This window comes from Salvia miltiorrhiza, chromosome 8 (genome assembly GCF_028751815.1).
Source record: "Salvia miltiorrhiza cultivar Shanhuang (shh) chromosome 8, IMPLAD_Smil_shh, whole genome shotgun sequence".
Taxonomy (NCBI): domain Eukaryota; kingdom Viridiplantae; phylum Streptophyta; class Magnoliopsida; order Lamiales; family Lamiaceae; genus Salvia; species Salvia miltiorrhiza.
In genome coordinates this window covers 22,645,555-22,665,750 of record NC_080394.1, presented here as the reverse complement: position 1 = coordinate 22,665,750, position 20,196 = coordinate 22,645,555, and the positions used below count along the sequence as shown (strand labels likewise).

At 31.3% G+C, this 20,196-nt stretch overlaps 1 protein-coding gene across 6 annotated transcripts; it reads right to left on the bottom strand.

The window, feature by feature from the left end:
* Positions 1–7,867: 7,867 nt before the first annotated feature.
* LOC131001908 (nuclear transcription factor Y subunit B-8-like) lies at positions 7,868–13,140 on the bottom strand. Of its 6 annotated transcripts, none has more exons than XM_057928544.1 (6): positions 12,943–13,140; positions 12,489–12,722; positions 9,629–9,758; positions 9,195–9,281; positions 9,022–9,084; positions 7,868–8,283 (listed from the first exon to the last, which is right to left on the bottom strand). In XM_057928544.1, the coding sequence occupies exons 2-5, from the start codon at positions 12,698–12,700 to the stop codon at positions 9,022–9,024; spliced, it is 492 nt and encodes a 163-aa protein (XP_057784527.1). In that variant the 5' UTR covers positions 12,701–12,722; positions 12,943–13,140; the 3' UTR covers positions 7,868–8,283. The 6 variants fall into 6 exon arrangements, with proteins under 6 accessions (XP_057784527.1, XP_057784528.1, XP_057784530.1 ...); XM_057928545.1 differs by having other exon boundaries at positions 12,489–12,726; positions 12,943–13,135; XM_057928547.1 differs by lacking the exons at positions 7,868–8,283; positions 9,022–9,084 and adding an exon at positions 9,365–9,443 and having other exon boundaries at positions 9,200–9,281.
* Positions 13,141–20,196: the final 7,056 nt, after the last annotated feature.

Below are 20,196 nucleotides of genomic sequence, written 5' to 3'. Positions count from 1 at the left end.
ATTCTCAATGCACAATAAGAAAGAAAAAAATAAACGCACGATAAAAAGCCAGTAATTGTTTAGCTCAATGATATTCCTTATTATTTGTAGTTTTCGTAAATTTCATTACACATGTATGATATGGTAAAGGAGTTTTACGGTTCATCTTCGAAATGAAGACCCATAGTCAATTTGACGTATTCAAAAAAGAAAAAGAGAACAAATTATAAAAAGTTGAATGAATAAATTAAAGTTTGGGAATTTATAGTAAGAATTAATGAAATCGATGCCGGCGGAGAATCTATATAGGCATGGGTTTGTAAGGCGTTCACGTTGTGGTGCTGGGTACGATCCGGTGTCGTTTCATGGTACGGCGGAGTTTAGCTGTCTCCTATTGGCTGTGACGTACGTTTTCGTTGTCTACTAGTATTACTGCACGTGCTACCCTATTCACTATCAATAATTTCTGCCCTTTTTTATACTAGTATATTGTATTTTTGTTTTTATCAATTAAAGTCTAAACTATATGTTTAGTCTAAAAAATATTCTCAGTTATTAATAATATTAATTAAAAACTCATGTTATTTAAGTTGTAATAAATAAACTATTAATAACATCAATAAAACGCTCAAACTATTAAAATTGTAAAAAAAATATCATGATTAACGATGTATGTTGACATAACGCTAATGTTGTATCTTAAACAAAGAAGAATTTAATAAAAACAAGTCCAAAAAAATTAGAAAGAGCTAATAAATAACAATTGCAATCTATAAATAGGTGGAGAACCCTAAGCGAGACCGAATGAATTTCATATAAAAAATGACAAAATCACAATAAATCTGGAAGAACTTCTAGTCGTTCACTATCTTGCACGAATCAACAAAAACTTATTCGACCAAATCGGTAGGAAATAAGACAGCAAAATTTGTAAAATCAAAATAAATGAGCAATGAGATTTGTAAAATTATGGAATTAACATTTTTCTTACAAAAATTGTGACAAACATCATAATCCCAATGTGCACAAAAACTCTCGATGAAGTGGACATAGATTTTAAGGAAAGTTAGTTGTATATTTGTTGAGTGGAGAAAGAACTCCACAAATTAGAAAAAGTTGTGATAGTTAATGAGTTTATGTTGGTCCATTAGTGACAGTATGTGTAAATATGTGAAAATTTTAAGAGTGATAATTAGTGAGATTATTCAAAAAAGAGTAGGAAGAGTTCTTGAGACAAATGAAAAAAGAAAATTAGGAGAAGAGTTTTTGTGGACAGAGAAAATGTAAAATATTAAAGCTGATAGTCACTTTTATTACAAGCTCAGTAGTTTGGGCGTTTGCTTGATATTGTCGGTAATTCGGGATATTTTTGTTACAACTTTAATAGCTTGAGCATGTTTTTTAATATTATCAATGGTTTAGAACATTTTTGAAACTCGACATATAGTTTGAGTATTTGATTAATATTTATCCTTTTGTTTACCTTTTTATAATTATTATTTTTTATTTCTTCTAATTCGGTGTCTCGTCCGGAATAAATGTGGCATTTCTATTAGCCCAATATTATTATCTTGGTTAACATCATTTTATAGACAAATTAATGTCATCGTATTTTATAAAAAAAACCACACTTTAGATATTCACATAATGACACCTCATAAATTAATTTCATTTTCAAATCTAGATGGGATATACTTTTCAGTACATGATAGTGGCGCTGAGAAACGAAAAATATGTATGCGATTTTATTTTTATTTTAAAAAAGAAATCAGGATGTGATTTTATTTTTAAATTACACATCAAATAAAATGACGTTGTTTGAAATTGGACCCAAACTATATTTGAAATTAATTTCAATTTTACATTTGGTTGCCAACATTACTACCTATTATCGAAAAAATTGGCTCAATCTAGATTTGAAAAAACAATTTAAAAATCAGCTCAATCTAGATTTGAAAAAAAATGCTGAAAAGCGTGGGCAATTTCTGAAAAAATGGACAAACTTTGGTATATATAGAAAATAAATTCTAACTGTTTCTTTTAATATCTTTCAAATTATAATATGAATTAAATAGATTTTCTTTTTTTAAACAACACGAATACACATACATAGAGACACCACATATCATTTGACATTGACGAATTATAACTGTAATAAAACATTATTTAACGATACAAAATCCGCTATCACCTTATACAAACACCTCTAAACCAACACTAGATTATCACATTATGTTAAATTGTAATGTAACACGCACCATGAAAAGACATTGCATATAATAAAAACTAACATATATATATAATGGTAGTTTAGATGAAAAATATTGTCTCTTATATTTAGAATATATCCTCTTTGCGTTTGCGTCAAATATGAGCTCTTTAATAGTCTGACAATTATGTTAGCATTATGGCATTTTTCACGGTGAATATAAATATAGGTTTTAGTTTATTTTAATTTAGGTATACTGAACTTGGGCTCTTGCCTGAAACAAGTGAGCAGCCCACTAACTAATATCATCTTTTAAACGATGGGCTAAACTCCTTCAAATGGCCCTTCAATCAATAATTTTCCTTCTTGTTTTTTTTTTTAATTTATTTTTTTGAGAAACGATCAATAAAATAATTTTCAATTTAGTAATAATTCTTGCTGTTGTTGTTGTTGTTTTTTTTTTTTTTTTTTTTTCTGTTTGATTCAAGAATCCAAATTTTACACGGAATTATGGAGTAACTAAAAGAATACAAGATTCTACCTAAAAAATTAATACTACAAAATTTCTTTACTGGCGACTATAGAACTCTAACTTGATCCAAATTATAGCTCCTCGATATTGGATGATAATCTACTGGAGATGTTGTTCAAGATTCGCATAGCTAGCTTCCTCATAGGATATTTTCAATGTATAGATTGACTAATGCAGTAACTCCCAAATTTTTTAAATAATACAAAATTACTTGAATATTCAATTCTAAAATTAAATTAAGCACATACTGAGGCTACACATACGTTTTTAAGCATGTTTCGCTCGTCTAATATTGAGTAAAACTCTTATAAAAAAAATATATTGAGTAAAACTCAATTGTAACTCTCAAATAATATACATTACAAAAAAAATTCTCAAATAATATATTCAAGACTCGAAAACTTAATCCAACTCAAACTAAATATGTAAATGGGCGTTTATTTTGAAGGATCAGCCTTAATAGATAAAAATAGTAAGATTAATCCCTTTATTTACTTTGATGGTTTGAAACTTTGGATATCTCAAGGCCCTTAATTATTTTTATCATTCAAGCTAGTTTTGCTTGATTCTTATCCCATGGAAATTGTGAGATGGAAGAAATCTTACTCTTGAGGATAAAAATATTCAATCATGCATATAATCAATCATGCAAAGTAAATGTTCCCTAAAGGTCAAGATTCGGTAATACTATTCTCTTAGGTAATATCATAGTATTTATGTATTTTTGTATATAAAATAATATAGTGTTGTGTGCATAATCATGCATCTTTTGAATATTAAGCATTATACGCATATATATATGTTACTATGTAGTAGTAATGTTAATGAATATATACAATTTTTGAATTCATATAATCATATATGTAAAAACATGTTGAATCTATGCACTTTTAAATTGTCCAAACGGGATAATATATCGTTGTTAGATAGGATGATTCATTATACAATGGATATATAATTCACATTATTACTCCAATCAATTATCTGAGATGGGATAATACATGATTATTTGACGAGATAATGCATTATTGTTCGACTGAATAATTCAATTCTCTAACGTTGGCTATTAACAAAAACTAAGTAAATTCAACACACATCAAAATGCGTATTTTTAACATATTATTTATTAAAAGTGGATATTTTAAATTTTTAACCAAATAAATACAAGTAATATCTATGTAAGAATTAGGTCGCAAGTATATTAACCATTTCAATATCGTCACCTTTTTGTACGAACATTTACTATCTGAAAATATCAAACTCTCTTAAGTATTCATTAAACAACTCTGGATCATTTTCCAGCCAAGAAGCTGGTTGGATATGCTAATCCAAAATTATACTCTGTTTATTTCATTTGAAACGTTCTACTTTTAAATTTAAGTCTCCCATTTAAAATATCTTATTTTATTTTGGGACATTTAACACATAACAAACACACAAATATAACTTGTAAAATACACAATATATCATAAAAAAATTACTCTATATATTATATCTCTTATTTGAGTTGATAGAAATATTTTGAAAAGGTTATTCTCTTACTAATTTTATTATAAATAATTCACGTTATAATTAAATCACTTGTACCTTAACATTTATGATAACAAAAACATAACATTTCGAACAGAACAAGAGGAGTAGGATATATTAATCAAGATTATTTGAGATAAAAGTAATGATCTCTCTTATTTCACTATTTTTCTTTGAAGACAATCTTACCTCACCCTTGAAATAATAATAATAATAATAATAATAATAATAATAATAATAATAATAATAATAATAATAATAATAATAATAATAATAATAATAAAAGAGATAAATTAATCTTAATGTCTTACTTTTATTAATGAAGACATTTTCTTATTTTTCTATTCTTTTAAAGAAACAACATTATCTTACACCTGAAATAAATTAATATAAATAACTATTTATCATTATTTATCTGATTTTATTAATTAACTAATTTTAAACATGAATATCAAATAAGTATAATAACAAAATAAAAGTACGGTCTCATACAAATGAAAATCAATCTAGTGTATATAAAATAAAAATAAAAAAATGATGTGTTGTTATGGAAATGGGCACGTGAGAATAATGAGGGGTTGCACAGAACAATATGCTCCATGCTTTGTCTCCTCGAAAACGTAACGTGGCCAGCTGTATGCCAACCAAGGGCTTTTTCGGAAATTCCAAAAATTATGTTTGACTGTTGACCGAGACTTCAAAAGATAAATAAATATACAAAAATTTAATTTAGTGTATATTCGAAAAAAGAATAAAGAAATGAAAGAAAAATCTGGGTGGGGATGGATAATGGTGTTGCTAGCTGGAAATCCTCATGCTTTGAGCTGGCAAAGTGGGAAGGGTAGATTTGTAATTTACTCCTTCTACATTTGTGAAATAGATTTGAAATCACAGTCTTTCAAATTTAATAATTTATGTTTTAATATCGGTTTACACACCAAAGTTTGTTCATGTTTTCATAAATAGACCACAATTTTCATATTACAAGATAGCCTCCAATATTTTAATTAATTTCCTATTCAAACTTAGACAAAATCCACTTTTTGAATAACGAGTAGTTGTTTTCTCAACTAGGTTGAATATAACTAAACAAGATAATTTTATTTGACGTGAAAATTAGAAAGAAAAAAAATATATAATTTGTCAACCAAAATCTGTGCGAAATTAAGCTAAACGAGATTATTGGAAAAATTTTAAAATCTCATAATCATTTCAGTTTGATTATTTAAAGTACTTTCGATTGCTAACATGCTTATTTATACCAGAAAATGGGATCACTCCAATTAATTTATAAAGAGATAGGCAATATTAGTTTATAAAGTGACATTTTTTAATATAAAGTGATATTAATACATCTATATATCCTTAGGGTGCATTCACTTTGATGGATAGAAAAATTAGGGATAACAAAAATTTATGCATTTAAATGTCTTCTTTCTTATCCTACATTTTACACAAAAGAAAAAATGGAGGGATAATAATATTATCCCTCCTTGAAGTGAAAATAAGGAAGGAAAAATTGTGAACTTCTCTTTTGTGTAAAATGTGGGATAAGAAAGAAGACGTTTAAAGGCATAAATTTTTGTTATCCTTCCATTTAGAGGGATAAAAAGCAAACACATCTTTAGAATAAAAATTTATTTTAATGCCTTATTTTATTAACTATTGTATACCGGGTGTGTTTACTAGAGATCGAATAGAAATAAAAGAGAGAGATCACCATCGTGTAGAAAAAAGGTATTTGAACCCATATCTTTTAGGATTTATCAGAAGATATATCCAGTGCATTTTTTAAGATTCTTTGGAATTAAAGTAATTAAGCAAGATAAAAAAAATAAAATTATGAATGATTATATATATAAAAAAAATTATGAATGATAACAAATTGCAAAGAGATTGAAAATAAACACGAAAACTCATTAAAAAGGTGTGATGAGTCAAATTGCGAGACCGTAGTGGAGATCTAAAAAGTCTATTTTATGATACCAATAATATGTTTATGAAAAGTAGTACTCAAATCAGTTCACAAAAAATAGGACATAATTATTATTTTTAACGTCCATAAAAAATAGATTACTTTTTCTTTGAAGTACATGAGCCAACATCTTTTTCTTATATTTTATTTTTATAATTACCTCTTATTTATATTAAAAAAATCACATTTAATTCAATCTCAACCTTCATTTCATACAATAGTGTGATATTTTCTCTACTCACCATCAATTTTATAGAATTTGTGCCCAAAAAATGTGCCCCATTTTTATGGATGGAGGAAGTAATTTTTAGTATAAGAGGTAATACATTTACGATATTACTTTATGTGCGTAAAGAGTATTTAATGTTGTAATGTAAATAATATTACTTTGATTTATTATTTCACAGAAGATATATTGAAAGTGAAAAGAACAAAGTGTAGTGGCAACTGCAGTTGTTAAAATCTTGCTATGATTCTATATGAGGAATATTTAAGCAACAGTGTATTAATATTTTACATTATCTAGTCAAGATATTGCTTATTATATGATTTATCAAATTTGTTTAAGACCAGCGAGCTTATTCAAAACATTTCGCTGGACAAACCTAAACAGCCGTTAAAAATTAGGAAAAAAACAAATAGTCGTCATTTGATAAATCATAAATTATAATCAAGAATATGAAACTTACGAATAAAATATTAAGGAACTAACTTTGCATATTGTGAAGCTCGTGAATTGATTTAATAAATTTAATTACGGACCGAAGGTAGTCAGACTTTTTAAAATGAATTTCAGCATGGTTGTATTCCGTATGATTAAAAAAAGGTGTACATATATTTTTGTCATTTTCCACTCTTTTCACATATTAAGTAAGCTGGATAGTTTTCTTTGAGCAATATAAAATAAAGATAGTCTTATCTATTTTTAACTCTAATTCATGGTAATATTATCATAAAGTATTAGCGTGATATGCAAAATCAAAATCTGATAAGCATTCACTAATTTATAAGCAATTAACCTTATGTATAACTACGAAGATTTTGATTTATGTCATGTTGTAATGTGTGGTGGTTAGAATATAGATTATTTATATAAGACATGCGCACTCTAATATATTCAATTTACACAAACTATAATCACATTTAAATGGCTCTAACCACAATTCCTCTCTCTCTCTCTCTCTCTCTCTCTCTATATATATATATATATATATATATATATATATATAAAGAGCTGGCAGGTCGTGTGGGCTAAAAATGATGGCTGCGACGTGAGGGAAGGTGTGTGCCTCAAGTAACTTTCTAGCTTAAAAGAATCTCAATCGCAACTGTTAATCTTGAAATATTTTTCTTGTCATCTCGAAATCTTCTCTCACTCTCAACATTATTCTAACAATTTGGTCACCACAAATTATATTACCCTTAGCCAATCAATCACGTGACTCTCACATGCTCACTTCACAATGGCACGTGCAGATCACGTGTCCCAGAAAGAAAAAAGAAAAACTTATTCCATTATTGACTAATCATTTACATCACAATAAAGATGTAAGCACACACTTGTTCATAAAAACACAAATACACACCCAATAAACACATAAAACCGTCATAGAATGAAACAGCAACATGCTACATCCAGTGCTTGTAAAATAAACAAATATTATACACGATAATATATTACCAAATGCAGAATAACAATCAAACGGTCTATAAATGTTAACCACTCGGATGGGAACAGAAGGAGCCGAGGATCGATATTTTTGGTGGAAAAACTAAGTTAAATAATTCCTTATGCAAACAGTGCTGTATGTTTTACTGGCTCACTCTCCCTACCAGTGTCAGATACTCAAAGCAACAAATGAGCCAAAATTTAGTGATTTTAACAGAGAACATTAGGATTTACAAATAGAAATCACATAAATAAGCTTCACCGACATTATCAAGCGCCTAAAATATTTCACGTACATCAACCAATTTGAACTGACCGCTATAGCCTGAGATGAACAATTCATCCCTGCTCTTAGCTTCATGAGAAAGCCAACCAAATTGTGTTCTCGACTGCAAAGTTTCCAAAAAAACAACAACAACAAAGCTTAGATATAATTATAATTTTGCTACAACAGTTTGTTTTCCAGAAATGGATAACTTTATTTGTTCATTCACCAAATCTCAATTTAAGAATTTTTGCTGGGATAAAATTCCAGAGGTTCAATGATTCTAAACGATCACAGCAGCATAGAACAAGCTCTTTTTAATCACACTGCTAGTAATAATTTCAATATGACCTAGTAGCAATATAGAAGTGTTTTTGTAAATTTTATTTAATTCTTTCTCCTTAAAATATTTCAATTTGGGTAATACTAAGTCATCACAAAGATTAAATTTACAAGCTAGAATTACTACTAGATAAAGCAATATGCAATATCATCATCAGTGAATTTTCAGCATAGACATCATATATTCTTGAATAAGGAAAGACTTTAATTCAACGAAAAAAATCAAAACAGTGGTGGTTTATCATTGAATTTTGGGAGTCACCCCCCAAATAATAATAATAATAATAAAAACTTGCATGGTTTACTATTTAAATATTTACTATTTCATTATTTCAGCATTGATTTCCATGACTAATTGGCTCCCCAATTGAATGTTTCCGGACTCCAGCATAAAGCTAAAAGTATAGATACACAATAATATTGTAAGCCTAGATAGACTATTGTCTATCCATACAAGGTATATTAGCAAAGAAACAAAACTTTTTCTCTTGTTTGCGGAGGAGTGAGAGGGGAAACTTACTTAATATTCAATATGAGAGTTTGAGTAGCTGAAACCTTGTGAAAAAGAACCTTGATGAGCAAACTGCCAAAGTGGACCACAAAGAGAAAAGGATAAAAAATATTATTTCTGAGTGATATTTCTAGGTTATTAGTGATGAGCCCCTCAACGGCGGCAAGTAATTTAAACTCTACCTGCGCATCAGAACCGAGTTGAGGTCCAGTCATTTCTTTCTTTGCAGACAACCCATCAGCACCCCTGGCAGGTCCCTTGGCGTCACCCTGTGGATAGCTCACGATTCATCACACTACAATACAACTGAAACTTGCGACGATGAAATTATACAGCATGTAAATTTCCATACCTCTAACTGAAATATTGAAGCCGTTCCACAAATTCGACACAGATTGGACAAGAAAGGAGATGAGGGTTAGATTCGGCACCTATTTTCAATTTAAAGTTAGAAGGAAAGGCCAAAGCAGGACTAAGAGAGTGTGTAATTTTTTCTGAATGCATCTTACACAGAAAACTGAGATGGAAAATATAATTATTGAAATGGCTTCCTAAGAAGAGAAGTTAAAGACAAGAATGAGAATATAATTGGATTTGAATATAGATCTTCTCATACCTCTCTGTACCTAGCCAAATAGACCTTTAGTGGGGCGATATACTCCTCGAAACCTAAAGTTGCCATTGCCCACAACAAATCGTCACCATTGACGGTCTTCCTTTTCTCCTTTTGACACTTATCGCTTGCTCTAATCAACAAACACATCATAAAATGGAAAGTCCCATAGTACAAAACATATTACAAAACAAATCTCAGAATAACCCGCAAATATTTTTCCTCTAACCAATTATGATTTATGAGTGTCACGCAAACTTTTCTGAAGCTATAAATGCAGATAAACATTTTGAAATGCTTGAAACGTAATTCGTATACACAGAAATACAAAACAGAAAACCTAGAGTTGTGAATATAGTACCTCTACTTGAGAGATTACAAATTCATATTACCCTTTTCTAAGACAAAGCACCAGCAAAAGCATCAAAGTAAAATAAAGATTTTAAAAAGCTTGTTGAATCAGATCCTAGTGCACATAGAAAACTGTTATATTGTATAATCCTAGAACCATCTCAAACAAAAACAGTTGATAAGGGAGTAAATTAATCTGTCAATTAAATAGCAAGATTATTGAATCAAATAGTAATATATTATACATACATATAATTCAAATAAAATTTTCTAAGCCAATTTTACTATAAAGACACTCAATGTAAATGGAGATGGACCCAGCACAAAGCAACAGATGCAAGCTTTTCCTTTTTCATATATCTAACATGACAACCATTTGTACACTAAGGGGGCGTTTACATTTGAGGATTAGCCTAGATAGATAAAATTAGTAAGGTTAATCCCTTTTTTACTAAGATGGTTTGGAACTTTGAAATGTCCCAAAGCCCTTAATAATTTCTATCATTTGAGCTAGTTTTGCTTGATTCATATCCCATTGAAAAGGTGGGATTGGAGATATCTAGTCCAGAAGACAAAAATACTCAATCGTGTATTGTATTAGCCTAGATAGAAAATAGTGTATGCTAATTCATTGTTTACTAAGATGGATTGGAACTTTGGGATATCCCAAGGCCCTTGATAATTTCTACTTAACTAATTTTGTTTGATTCATATCCCATTGAAAGGGTAGGAATTGGAGAAATCCTAGTTATGAGGATGAAAATACTCAATCATATATCTTATCAATCATGAAAAGTAAATGCTCCCTAAATCTAGTTGCTTAGTATTGTACCTCTGACCCAACATTTAGGTAGGAACTCAATCTCATACAGAATATTAACCTCTTAGTCCCTTAAAATTGAAAATGCAATATAAGGGAGGTGCAAGAGTGGTCTCCAACTTGAGGTACAAATACTTACTATATTGAACTGGAAGACACATAATCTCTTTAAACTTTTGATGCCATAAGTAATTTCCATTCATATATAGATGATAAAAGGTAAAAAAATTCAAGGGACTGGATAAAAAGAAAAGGATTTCTGCAGTTTCCATGAGCAATGAATTGGTTTAATTACATTTCATTGTCTGCCCAATCCTAGAGTTGCAAGTTAGTGGAAGGCTTATGAGACGTTGGCCCCTGAAGACTTGGATGGAGGTTGCAAAGACTTTTAAAGATATCAGACTAAGTGATACATGGAAAAGATGTGTAATTTGGCCAATTTGTATTCTTGTAGGCTTGTAGCAACCTTCTACTCAGTAGAATGGGTCGGATGAAGATGATGAGATATTGAACAGCCAATTTATACTCAACTACCAAGGCATGTTTATTGTAAGTAGATTATTGTTCAAGACATTTCCAGGAACCTCAAGCATGGATACAACCTGTATATGCATGTACCTCTATAAATGCACCATGACATATTTACTAAGCACAGAAATCACAATAATGGGTGTATCATCGATTCATCATAAATAAGAAGAAAAGCCAACTACATCTCAACCTAATCAAAGCACAGACAGCAGAAGAGCAGAAGTATGTATATCGCATGCATTAAAGCTCAATAATGTAGTCTCTAAGATACCTTAAGATACTAATTGCTCGTCATAGGTAGAGATATCAAGAAGTTATTTCCATAACTGATGCATGCAGAACATGCTTGAATTAATAAAATATGTAACTTGTCCATGTAATGTTTTTATATACACACAAATGTTTAGGACTTCTCCAGTTTACCAATTTCAGTTTCTTGTGTAAGAAAATGAATTAACAACTTATATACACGACACGTAGAATAATTTTAATTTCAGTATGGATCCACACCCTCAAGAATGCATAATTTATCTTTGGTAAAAGATAGAGATTAACATAATGGTTTTATAGTAAACAACATAAAACTAATTACTATTGTGATCATTGCCCTCCAAAAAGTGGAAAAATACTTATTTGAGGTCAAGGAGTCCCTTCACCCACTCCTGCATCTTCAACTTTAGTACAAAGGGATTAACATTGAGTTCTTCCTCACCAGCCCCAACAAGGCAGTAAACACAGAAGTACCAGCACTAAACTAAAGCAGAAGTTTCACATATACTTAAACTTCAAAGATAGAACTTCAAGCAAATTGATTATTTCACAGACTGGACACCAAATCAAACAACCAGTAGCACATTCTATCACGATGTACTTAGAACAGGTTTGAAACACAATATGAATTCAAATATGACCTCTCCAGTTCCATAAAGCAGTGTCGGTTATCTGGGATAATAGTAATATAAAAAGAAAAGCTTGGTATCTATGAACAACGAATTATTCGGGCTATGCTAAGGAATGACATTCCTTCTAAAACTCAAAAGTTCAAATTTATAAGAAAATTTAAACATATTCAAGCAACCGGCTCAAGCAGATCCAAGTCAGCTCAATAACACAAAAACACAACACCCATTCTAACAAATGACAGAGAGTTTCAGAGCGTACTCGCTGGTGATGAAGCTGATGAACTCGGAAACACATTCCTGTACGGTGTCCTTCGCATCCTTGGCGATCTTCCCATTGGCGGGCAGCGCCTTCTTCATGATTCGGCCGATATTTGCAATCGGAAGAAAGCGATCGTGCTCGCGCACGTTCGACGGCGGGCTCTGGTCCCCGCCGCCGTCGGCTCCGCCGTGGCCGCCTGGACTGTCCGCCATCCTTTCACCAAGTAGAGAAACCCTAGCTCCACAAAAAAAAAAATTACATCAGCAGTAACAACGACAACAATCCTTCATTTCCGAAGGCAAATTCGCAGCAAAACACTACAAAATCAAACGATAAAGAACAAAAAGAATCCATCCAGCTAATCAGCTCGTCAAACACCATAACACGGTGGGAAACGCGTGAAATTTGAAGACGCAGCGAGCGTGTATGTGCGTGTTTTGAGGCGAGGGTGTACCTTGGTCTGGGAGTAGGGGCGGTTGGAACGGTGGATTTGTATTTGGCGCGCTAGAGAGAGAGAGGGGAGAGAGAGAGAATGGGATTGGAGAAATCTTAGAGGGAAGATCGGACGACGGAGAGATGAGAAAGGAGACTTCTTTATTACTACTACGGTACTACTCCACTCCAACCTCTGCAAAAATAATACTCCCCTCGTTTTATACTTATATTTACACACATATAAACTTTATATCTCTATGAGTGATTAGGAATTTTTTTTGAATGACCTGAACAGTGATTACGAAAAATTCCTGACTTGAAGAGTGATTAGGAATTGAACAATACCATACCAGAATTTACAGTATATACTTAAGAATATAGTACTAATTATTTTTAATAAAATTTATATTATCCATTTTTAAAGTTATTTTTTATGAACGGATGAAATATTTAGTACTAAGAGCATCCAGAGTGGTTGAGTAAGGAGCTTACTTGATAGAAGGGGGACCATAATGAGTAATGAGGCCACAATGAGATGACTCATTCTCTTACTTATCTTTTTAGTTTTGCTTTTTGTATTTTTCATTTAACTTTAATTGCGCAAATTTAAATTACTAAAATTTAAATATAAATTTAAAATTTTAAAAATTGAAAAAAATTACAATAAAACATACGAACCCAAACATTTTCAATTTTTCTTTACTACTCATTTAAAATAGAAGCTCAAATATATTTAGCCCAATTATAATTTTAAATTAAAACTATTTAAAATAGAAGCCCAAATATTTTAGCCCAATATAATTTTAAAACCCTAAACTACTCATTTAACCTATCTCCTCCTGCGCAGCTCCTTCATCTTCACTTCTTCCTCTTCTTCAATGGCGCCGCAACAGGTAATGTTCAAATTTTTCTTTTTTCTTTTTGTTTTCTGCGCGTGTACCACACGCATAGAGGAAAAAAACGAACGAGCCTTACTCGTTTTTTCGAGTAATACTCGAGTAAGTAGAGTGCCACAGTGGGCTTACTCGATTTCTCCCTTACTCGAGTAAGGGAGAACGAGTACCACTGTGGATGCTCTAATTAGATAGGGCATTTCATATTTATGCTCTTTCACTCTGGATATTAGAAATTGAAAAGTTCCTCTTTTACACCCAAAGTTTTCGATTTAGACAAACCCTTCGATTTATATATATAGATATATATATATATAGGCATATATAGGGCAAAGTTCTATAGAAATGCAAATATAGGCAAAGAAATAAGACATAATCTCAACCGTTGATCTTATCTAATCTAACGGTCAGCGTTCGTTCGTTCAACGTTCAATGCAGAATTTTGTTGAATATAAACAGCCATCGAACCCCCAGCCTCTAAAAGTTCAACAAATTATTTGTACGTTCAACATCATTAATTGTCATGTTCAATGTTTCTGATTTTCCTATATAAGTTTTGTTTCTGTAGAACGCGGCCTTATATATATATATATATAGGGTAGGGTTAACATAGAAACCTCCCTTAAGATGAAAACTAGGAACCAATTTAAAGCCATTGGTTTAAATAAAATAGAGGCCTGAGATTAAACTACAAATGACCAATTTCGATTGCATAGATGCACAGTTTCAATTGCATAGATGCACAATTTCGATTTGCTTGAGTATTTTGCATTGTTAGTTTCAATTGCATAAATTGCATACTTTTTAAGTGCACAGTAAAATATAATAGATGCACAATTTCTTTTGTTGACTAAATCTTAACCATTAGATCTAATATTTAAAAGGTCAAGATTAGGTTCCTAGTTCTCATTTTAACAGAGGTTTTTATTAGAACCTCTTCATATATATATATATATATATAGGGAGATGTTCAAATAAGAACCACTAATAAAATAAGAACGGAGAACCATTTTAAGCCATTCGATCATCAAGATCTACGGTGGATGCATCATCTTGGTGGATGGATGCAGATGCTGGGTTCGAATCCTGAAGGGAGCAAAAAATTATTTTTTTCGGATGCATTAAATTTAATAGCGGATGCATTAATTTGTATAGCAGATGCAGTAATTTTATTGGTTCTTATGTTCTCACGATAATTGTGGTTCTCACTATAACCGCACCATATATATATATATATATATATATATATATATATATATATATATATAATATCGTATAGTATCATGTCTTTAGTTAGTACGCAATACCCAATTTTGACCACACATTTTAGACATATGGCACACTAAGATTGTAACATGTGGCAAAGAGCTTCCAAGGTATTCCAAAGCAAAATCTGCCGAGGGGTAAAATCAAAATATATTTTTCGTATATTAAAAAAAATTGAAAATATTTTCTTTTTATATATATATTTTGTTGATTTTTTTAGATTTTTTGGAAAAATATGTTTTTCATGCATAAAGTTTCACACAAAAATGCATAACAGAACCCACACAAATGCATTAAATTGTACAAAAAATGTATTGCACTCTTCTAGAAATCTGAAATTTTCATCACTGACCCACCCCACCCCACACCACCCCCCCAATCACCTCCACCCCCAAAAACAGACATGGTTCACATGCATATAATGTCAAACAAAAATGCATAAAATTTCAAACAAAAATATATTAAATTGTACAAAAAATGCATTTCACTTTTTACAATTCACGTATTTTCGTCACCCCATCCCACACTACCCCCCACCCCTCCACCCTCCACCAAAGACAAAATGAAATGCATTTTTATGTGAAATATTATTCATTTTTGTATCAAAATTTTTTTTTTAAAAAAAATTGTCTTGGGAGGGGGATGGGGAGTGGGGTGGTGAAAATATCAGATTTGTAAAACTGAAATACATTTTTATGTTATAAGTTATGCATTTTTGTGTGAAATTATATGCATAAAATTTTAGATTTCTAGAAAAGTGCAATACATTTTTTGTACAATTTAATGCATTTGTGTGTGTTCTGTTATGCATTTTTGTATGAAACTTTATGCATGAAAACATGTTTTCCTAGAAAATCTAAAAAAAAATCGATTTTTTTTAAATATCCAAAAATGATTTTTCGATTTTACCCCTGTGCAAATTTTGTCTTGGAAGCTCTTTGCCACGTGTCACAATCTTGATGCACCACGTGTCCAAGATGTGTGGTCAAGATTTGACCCTACGGCACTACCTAAGGACATGGTACTACGGGAACCCAACCCTATATATATATATATATATATATATATATATATATATATATATATAGTTAGGATCTTGTGAGAACGCATCTTTTTGTGAGAACGGAGAACCATGAACAAACACATAAAATATAGTTATGTATTTTTTCATGATTCTCCGTTCTCACAAAATGATGCGATTCTCACAGGATCCTCCCTCTATATATATGGATAGACTAAAATAAAAACACCTTTTAAAATGTAAAATAAGAACCATTTCAGCCCTTAGATCATCAAGATCTACGGTTGACTCATCACCTTGTTGAATGAATTCATGGTTTCGAGTTCGAATCACATAAGTAGCAAAAAATTTATTTTTCGCAATTATACAGTTACACAACGAATTCATACGTATTCTACACAAAATTCATATATTTTAGCTAGTTCGTATTTTATATGTTAAGAAATATTTATACCCTAGCCCTCACCTATATATACTTGAATTATAATTATAAAAGGTAGTATTTAAATATAATCAAATAAGTACTCGCACGTAGGTGGGATCTCTACACCACATAAAGATGGGTGGGACTACTACATCACATAAAGGTGGAAACATTATCCGCATGCAAATGTGATTGATCCCAAGACTTTTCACAAATAAGAGTCTTTGGGTGCCTCAGATTTCGACATATTATTACCTACTTAACTATATGCAATTCTCAATTTAGAAATGGTTGATCATTTTGGTACTGAAAAATTAAATTGACGGCTTAAATTTAAGGTGAATTTGCAATGTCATTATCAAAGAAAGTACACATAACTATAAATTGGGTGAAATTTTAAAATACTCATTTTGAAAATTTATTTATAAAAAATACATATTCTTGTAACAAACATGATAAGAATGATCAAGATCCTTGGGATATCCCAAAGTTTAAATTCATCAATATAAACAAATGATTAACCTTACTATTTTTATATATCAAGGCTAATCCTTCAAAATAAATCCCCCTTAATGGTTTAATCATGTTTGTTAATTTTCAACATGTTTCTTACACTTCTTACACATGTAAGACAAAAAAATGTATTTTGTGTCATATCATAACACAAATTGATGAATATTCTCTTACCTTTTGAATTTAATTTATGTTCAAAAAGTATCTTTGACTAACTGACACATGTATTTTTTTTTTCCACCAACACACTAGCCACATTCCAATTAGTGTATGTTTAGTCATGTTTGTGTCGTTGTTTATTATTAGTTTAGTCATATTTGATTGCAAAAGTTGTGTAGAGTAGTGCCGATTTTGTGTTAATTTAAGCTTAATGGTTAATTGTGATGCTTTAGGTGTTAAATGAAGAATGTCGATGTTAAAGCATTTGAAGATTGTGAAGTAAGCTCACAACGATGCAAAAGAGAGTGTTTAAGCCTTGCTAACCATGACTCACAATGAATCGGAGGGTGATTAGAAGAAGATTGGGAAGAGAAGGCAGTGAGCCGCGGCGCACTAGTCAACCGGGTTAACTGCTTGAAGGAAAATGGGCAGAATATTCAGTGAGCCGCGACGCACTAGTCAACAGGGCTGACCCTGACAGTTTTCTGACGAAAATTTTCATATGAAAGACGGTTTTTAGATATTCAAACATATCTTTTTCACTTAGAACTTCCATCATTCCTCTCTTTTGAAGCAAGAACAATAGGAGAACTTTAGATTATCATTTAATTTCACTTTCTTTACGCTTTGGAACGGATTGCACTTTAATTTAGTAAGAATTTCATTTCCTTTCTTCTTTGATTTAATTCAATGGTTTACTTTTTCTCCTACTTTGATTTCTACAGCATTATGAACTAAATTTCTATTCTAGGGTTTGAGATATTCAAATTGATGAGTTTTAATTGTTTGTGATTGATTTGTGCTAGTTGATTAAATTGTTCTTGTTATGATTATCAATTGGCCATTGATTTATCTTTGTAAACAATGAATGAGATCGAGAGATGAATTTGTTGTTGGATCATGGTTTAATCAACGTTAGATTTGATCGGAAACGTGTAATCTAATGGATTTGTTAATTCTAATTAATTAATTTTCTTAGTCTCATAGCATGAATACGAAAGTTATTGCTTGAGCTCCTACATGAATGCATTATTAGAGTTGATAGATTGTGCTTATCTTTTGCTAACGTTTTAAACTCTTGAGGTGAATATCCCTGAACCCTAGACTCGTTTTTCCCTTGCTATTCGATTTAAAGTCATTTTTATCTTTTGCTTTGAATTTACTTTTAATTCTCTAGAAGAAATACTGAACTACCTGGTTAGACTGTTTAGAATGTATTTATTTGTTTTCCGTGTGTGACATATAGATTACTAGCCCTGTTAAGCCTTCTACGTGGATATGACTTGGGCAACTTACTACTCTACGATTGACCTCATTCTCTTGCGAGCAATCTAGAGGTACACTTTAGGTTGAACAAAATTTTGGTGCCGTTGCCGGGGAAGGCTTTAGGCTTTGTGGTTTTTGTGTTGCATTATTTTTCGTGTTTCTTTTTATTTTTCTTTTTGGTTCTTTTTTCTCCCCAAGGTGCGTTTGATCGGTTTTTGTATTTTTGTTGTGCAGTGATTAAGGAGTCCGGGGAGGAAAATATGAGTGATATATGCCAAGTTGATATAGATCTGGAGCTCAATGTAAAGAATGGCATAGTATCAATGAAATATGTGGGGTTACGCTTATCCACCAAGCGAGGATCCTTCAAGTTGTGAGATCACGAAGCAGATAGTTGAGCTAACACATGAAATCCATCGATTGCGCAGAGTAAAAGAGGAACAAGAATGGGCTATGCTCGGTGGCACATACAATCAAGGCTGGAATTGTTACTCAAATTCAACTTGGGAGATGTGTGACACTACTGAAGAGTAGTCATATAATCATGGATGGATGGAGAACCTGATTTTCACATGGAATCCAGACCTCGATCAATTCAGTTAAAGCATTCAGAACCACCATCCACAATCGGTTCCATCTTATGAGCCAACGTTGGAAGACACTCTTCAAGCATTCACAAGTAATTTTGAGTCTGTAGAAGCAGTAGCAGAATGCCAACAGAGAGTTGAGGCTGCAGACCGTCTTGATGCTCAAATTGCACAAATTACTGTTGCTGTGAAAAAGATGGTGCGTCAGAAAAATGATGAGGAACCAATGTATTCCAAGGAACAATTGCAGACACAGCCAGTGCAAGCATTTATTGCCACTGTTCTCGAAAGGGATACGGTGAGTGATGACGAGAATGAGGAGCTAACATGGCGTGAGAATGAAGATGAAGTTGAGTCCTTGTCGACTCCACTTTCGACATATTGCCCATATTTTGAAGTGTTTGATCCATTGGTTGAGGAGGAGATTGAGCGGGAGTTCTTGGAAGATTTGGAGAAAGAACACATAAAGTCATTGGGAGAGTCTTTTATGACCACAATCGAGTAATGATGATAGCAATTCTAAACCTCCCACGACTATTGTTGAGCATTTCTTTTATATAATTGCTTCTGATGCTTTCTTTTACAATGACTTATTACTAGGAGTCAATTCGAACGAAGGAGAGAAAAATTCAAACTATCAAATATATCCCGCATCTATTTTTCGATTACCAAAAACGTGATCTGACTCGCTAGATGTCACAATGTAATTTATATTCTATTTTTTAAAAAAGTAATGGCAAAAGCGACGTCGTTTCGTACCATTTCATTAAAAAAAATTCACTATGAAGTTTTAAATTCACGCTAATAACTTAGAATTAGGGATAAATACGATAGAATATGGTACGAAACGAAGTCGTTTTTTTCATGTCATTTAAAAAAATAGAATATAAATTACATTGTGGCATCCGGAGAATCAAATTACGTTTTTGGTAACTGAAAAATAGATGTGTGATATATTTGATAAAAAAACTAATAGTTTGAGAGTTTAGAGAACATTTCAAAAATTTCAGGATATTTTTGATAAAGTGAGTATAGTTCAGGGGTTTTCATGATATTTATCCAAAAATTTAATAATATATGTATTGTGGTAGAAAAAAAACAAGAGAAACCTAAAAATGGCATTAGCCATCGAAAAATATGGATT

What these genes read in the sequence shown, in the direction of transcription:
- LOC131001908 (XM_057928544.1), bottom strand. Translation starts at nt 12,700, where the DNA reads ATGGCGGACAGTCCAGGCGGCCACGGCGGAGCCGACGGCGGCGGGGAC. An exon ending in ATTTGGCTAGGTACAGAGAG is followed by an intron (nt 9,282 to 9,628) that starts GTATGAGAAGAT and finishes AGCTATCCACAG; the next exon opens with GGTGACGCCAAGGGACCTGC. An exon ending in AACTCGGTTCTGATGCGCAG is followed by an intron (nt 9,085 to 9,194) that starts GTAGAGTTTAAA and finishes CCACTTTGGCAG; the next exon opens with TTTGCTCATCAAGGTTCTTT.